At 44.7% G+C, this 5773-nt stretch overlaps 1 protein-coding gene across 1 annotated transcript; it reads left to right on the top strand.

Moving 5' to 3' along the window:
* The first annotated feature begins 1610 nt into the window (after positions 1-1610).
* Positions 1611-3515, top strand: LOC146180657 (neprilysin-1-like). Its single transcript, XM_084575616.1, has one exon. The coding sequence runs from the start codon at positions 1611-1613 to the stop codon at positions 3513-3515; it is 1905 nt and encodes a 634-aa protein (XP_084431742.1).
* Positions 3516-5773: the final 2258 nt, after the last annotated feature.

Here is a 5773-nt window from a genome sequence, read left to right as displayed (position 1 = left end):
GAAGATCCCATTTCCTTTGTATTAGTAGCTTGAGACGCTTGTGAGTCCCTCCACGTTGCGATGACAGGAACTCTACCGAATTAGCAGAAAGGGTTCCCTGGTGATCCCCGCGTGGTTCAGGCAGGCTGAAGCGCCGTGGCAAACTATGGGTAAGCAGAGAATGAAATCGCTTGGGATGATGCTTAACGTCATTGCAACATATGTCCCAACTCGGTTGCGCCTAAGATATTTGATCACGCAGCCGACTCAAAATAAGCTCGGCAAAACAAAAACAAAACCTAAACCTGTGCGATGTCATTGCACGTTAAAGAACCCCAGGTGGTCGAATTTTCTGGAGTCCAAACCAAATCAAACCTACTTATGCAATATGATTATGCCACAAATGCGGCTTTGGTCAAGGATGGTTTTTCAGTCCGACCAGCAACAAGGTAATCATACTTAGCTTTACGGCTTCCGAAACGTTAACTAAACTTTCTTAGCATGGTCGGGAAATTTCATTTTACTATGCTACTAACGGACTAGATGACATTCGTACAATCCTTAGATTGTGTTATAACGGGCTCTTGCTCGAGTTTTCCTGTATGTATTTGCTGTCACAACAAATATTTTTATTGCGAAAGCAATACTAAGCCAGGTCTAACCGCTCGTCGCGGTGTGGCGTCTCTCTGTTCGTGTACGTGTCCATGGTACCCTGGCAGGAGCTGCCAACTTGGGTCTCTCGTTTCACATGGGGCGTTTATGTCAGACTCAGCCTACCAGGACACTGGCATTCACGTTACCCCTATAGGCCTCTCAGGCACGTTTATACAGCTTGGGCTTGGTTAAAGCGGAGCTTTATATGTGGGCTGGGGAAGAAGAAAAACGCTCGTTCACCCGCAGCTAATGCTTTCGCTCTATGTTCGGTTCAGCAGTGCTCAATCCTTTTAATTTATTTTTAGTTTAGCGCTGTGATGTGGTAGCGATGTAACTACAGGCTAGTGATACTCAACATACGAAATAAAACGTCTCGTCTCGTATTACAAAAGTAAAAAATTCGTAGTTAAAAGCAAATGGCGAAGCCTTAGTTTTTTAGCAAGATTCTGTTGTTCTTTATCACTATTATTCCATGCACTTCGTCACTCACTACTTCTCTCAAAATGAAGGACAGGGTTGCAAGTACTTTAACACATGAAGCAGTTCATAAACTACTGACGAGGTTATTTGTCAAGTGCACTCATTTAATTCTCATTACAAAATTTAGTTTGAGGTAATAGCACAGAATATTTGTTGACAGAAGGTGCGCCAGACTGAGCCTTCTGGTCGGTAGCTTGCTTCCGCAATCCTGTTGTTTTCTCATCATGAGTGCCACATGAAGTTAACAAAGATTTAAATTAGCCGTTGGGACGCATTAATCTGGTTTCAGAGGGCTAAATTTACACTGTAAACTTTGTTTCTTTTTTTAATTTCTTGCAGCTCAGTCCAACCAGAAAAGGTGTTGCCGCAGGGATCGTGTTTCTGACAACGGTTTTGCTCCTCGCAGTCGTCATCACAACGATCGCGTTGACATTCCGGACCGAGAAAACAGTTTCGTAGGGGAAGCCGTACTGCGACACGATTGCCTGCAATTACGCATGAATGTTCTGATGTCTCGTTTCAACAGGAGTATCGACCCGTGCGAGGATTTTTCAGCGTATGTCTGCTCCAGTTGGTTTCCTACTCGGGATAAGCGGGTGCACGTGAAGACTCCCGTCGATGAGGTTACATTCTCGCGGCTGGCAGACTTCACTACCATGCTCGTCCGCGGCACGCAAAAGATCCAGGCGGGCCAGAAGGCCCTCAACATGTACAATGCCTGCATGAGCACGAATGACCACGGTGGCGCCTGCGTACCGGATTTCAAGCAGCTTATGCGGGAAATGGATCTCAGTTGGCCGGAGCCGTCGCCAGAGGACGCCGACCCTCTAGGTGTCATAGTGGCGCTCTCACACAAGTGGCGAATTGATTTGTGGCTCGAGGTCCGTGTGCTACCTCTGCCAGCTCATAAAAAATGGCGCCTCGACTTCGGTCCTGCGCAACAGATACCTGTTCTTCTGAACCAGTACGAGTCTGTGAAGGAAATTAGAAGCTACACTGAGTACTGGATGGGTTTCTATAGAGACCTTAGCGTTAATAACTCGGGCACTACGGACGCATCGACTCTAGAAGCTACGATCAATGACACTCGCATCATGGATGGAAGTATACTAACTCGCCTGAGTGAACTCATCTTCACCCGAATAAAATCCCCTGTTGCCTTTCACCTCGAAAAATTCAGTGATTACTCCCAACCCATTACTTCAGCCATGTGGAAGAAGCTCCTTTATAAAATAATAAAAGTGGATCCTCCGTTGGGTGTCGGTGACGTCGTTAGCCTCCAAAGTAGCAACCTCTTAAAGATTATCGGTAGCTTCTTCAGCCAGTACGGCAAATTTAGACTTCTCCACCAGTTTTCTTGGGCATTCGTTCAGTTGTACGCTCCAATAGCTGAGCCTCGGATGCTGCTGAGGCATTTTGGCAATATCTACAAGGCTAACGTCTACAAGTCCACTTACTGTGGATTACACGTTGAATCGACATACAAGGTGCTCGTGCTCTCGCTTGAAATGTCCACCAGCAAGAACGAAAAGGACAAGGACCTTATTCGGACCAGGTTCCAAAGAATGGTATCGGCTGCTATCAAGAAAGTCGAGAATTCATCGTGGATTGACGAACGTGGCAAGCGCGTCATCAGTGACAAGATTGCGTCGGTTAAGAAAAGGGCGTGGCCTGATCAGGAGCTGATGGGTAACCAGACTCTTGAGGAAATTTACAAGGAGTATCCGACCACGGCGGAATCGTTCGCTGAGCTCTGGATGCAAACAAGAAGGACCATACGCACTGAAATGGAGAAATTGAGCCGCATTCAAGATTCCCAGGCGTATTACGAAGCGCGTATTTTACCACTGAACTTCGCCCAATCCTACCCCGAATATGACTGCTTCTCAGGCCTCATACAAATGCCAATATATATGCTCAATCCCCCGCTGTACTATAGAGAAGGAACAAACGCCATGCTTTTCGGTGGTTTGGGATACCTGCTCGCTTTGGAGCTGGCTAAGGCCTTTGATGAAACTGGCATTCGCTGGCTGCCAAATGGCACAAGTGTTGACAGCATTCTTTCAGAAGGGTCGAAAAAAGGTTTTCGAGAGCGCAACAGCTGCCTCAAAACGCAAGGAAGCGAGTTTCCAGAATTACCGGCGCTTGAAATCGCGTACGCTGCACTGCAACAGGCTGATGAGGGCGGCAGTGGTAGCCTTCCTGTCGGAGAAGACCTTCCACCGTTGAAAGCGTTCTTCATGACCATCTGCTACATGGCCTGCTCTACACACAACTTCCACAGCGCCTACACTGCGGACTGCAACAAAATTGCTCGCAATACTGCTGCCTTCGCGAGGTCGTTCAACTGCACACCTGGCGCCAAGATGAACCCTGAGAAGAAATGTGTTTTCTTCACCTAACAGAAGATTACTACTGTGCTCCACGAATGTGCCCCCTTGCCATTGTTATCCCCCAAAGAGTTCTCGACAGGCTCCACATCCTTGGTTAGTATGCACTCCTCTAGACCTTCATTTCCTATGTCAATTCTGTTTTTATTTTGACACCAGTTTTTGGTGAACGCTTGTACTATTTCCACTCATTTCTAAAGATCACAAGCTCCATAGAAGAGTGATCTACTTATAATATTAGCAGGCCAAGCTTTTCCGCCAAGCAATACGGTGCTGTCATTTTCCTACTGTGCTCAATAGGTCACGAGCGTCGTGAATCTTGCAACCAATTGTTCACTACTCACATAATGTAATAATAGACTGATAGATTGATGCGCGTCATCGATATGGGCGTAAGGTGCTTCAGAATGAGGCATGTTTCCCGACGTTTTGTGACAAGGACGTCATTGCAAAAGATTTGCTCGTGGGAGGCCTTTTGCCCAGTTATGCTGTGACGATGGTTTTAACTTTACACATAACGCTCAAGAACTCTGGAAGAATTTTATTGCTTTTTTTCTTCCACTTCTTTATTGTGCATGTATTTGGGAGGAAGCACAAATTTGTCACTGATCTTGGTCTGTGAACGTGCTTTATTGAAGTGTGGTAGGCGTTTTTTTATTCAAGAGATTCATTTATCAAACTTTGATGTGTTGTCTATTTCATTTGTTATGAATGGATCAATGGTGTGTAAAACAATGCCTTTGCTCGTAGATGTCTGATTTGCGATTTCATTGCGTTAAAATTTGTATCAAATGCAGTAATTGTGCTGTCCACAAATTCAGACAGGACTTTTTTTTAATCACAGCCTGTGGCCCTTGATTTATGCTCTTGTCAACTAGTCCTTCTCCTACGACACCCATTAAGTGTCATGAGTCCGGTAGCTTATGTATGTGACGCAGCTGAGAAAGAAAGCACCCAAGCCTCTTCACCATCATGATCGTCTGTATTGACGCGCAGTTTACCTCATGTGCTGAAGGACGACCATAACCTCCGCTGTAAAGATACTGAGGACGCAGTCTGAATATCAGACCTGCTTTTCACCAATATCGTTAACGATGTTTTGTAGTCCTGCAAGATTCTATAAACGAGAAGTCCACATGCTTGAATTTGATGGCAAGACGACATCGCAGGGCCCTTGACGACTAGGCGTGCCAGTTTCTTTCCGACAATTCTTTCACCATGTTTTTACTCTAGCAATTCAGTATCCCATATTTAACCTATATAGGCTCTCACTGAGTGGCACTGTAGGAATCGCATTCGTATGTATAAACCCAGGGCACCAGTTTTTAGTGGCGTCAATGAGATACATAAAATTCCTTATACAGTAATTCACTCTGACGTTATTCCCTCTCATATCCCAGCATTCAATATCCGATGAGGAAATACCGGATGACTGAAAAATTCCTAAATCAACTCAAAATCTTTAAAATTGTCAGTAATTACCGCCTCATATTTCTAACAAATACTCGAAGCAAATATGATGAACACATCATCGATCCATGCATCGCATAGAAACATTACCCTGAAAGAAAGCTTCAACAAATCAACGTATCTTTGGAGAAATATTTTTTCTGTAATACGCATTTATTTGAACTATCTCGAGAAGAAAGGTATTATGCAAGGAGACACAATCTCCCCAGTACTATTCACAGCTTGCTTAGAAGTATTCAGAGACATGAACTGGGAGCAGTTAGGGATAAGAGTACATGGAGAATATCTCAGTAATCTGCGATTTCATAAAGACTTTGCCTTGCTAAGTAACTCAGGAGATGAACTACAAAGCATGATTGGTGACATAGACAGGAATAGGAGAAAGGTACGCTTGAAAATCTATATGCTGAAGACTAAGGTGATGTTCAACAGCCTCGGGAAAGAACAGCAGTTTACGTTAGGAGCGAAGCAATGAAAGTAGTAGGCGAATATGTGCACTCAGGTAGTAACCGCAGATCCGGACCATGAAAAGGAAATACGAATAAGATTAGGATGAAGCGCATTTGGCAAACACTCGGATATTATGACTAGCAGCTTACCGGTATCGCTCAAGGGGAAAATATACAACAGTTGCATGTTAACTGTAATCACCTATGGGGCTGAAACGTGGAGGCTAACCAGGAGGGTTCTACTTAAGTTGAGGACAGCGCAGAGGGATATGGAACTAAAAATGGTAGGGGTAACATTAAGAGATAGGAAGCGTGCAGAGTATGTCAGAGAAATAACTCAAGTTGCTGACA

Source organism: Amblyomma maculatum, chromosome 8 (genome assembly GCF_055883805.1).
Source record: "Amblyomma maculatum isolate TAMU_Amacu chromosome 8, ASM5588380v1, whole genome shotgun sequence".
Lineage (NCBI taxonomy): Eukaryota > Metazoa > Arthropoda > Arachnida > Ixodida > Ixodidae > Amblyomma > Amblyomma maculatum.
The sequence above is the reverse complement of the archived record's forward strand: the minus strand, read 5'-3'. Positions and strand labels throughout refer to the sequence as shown.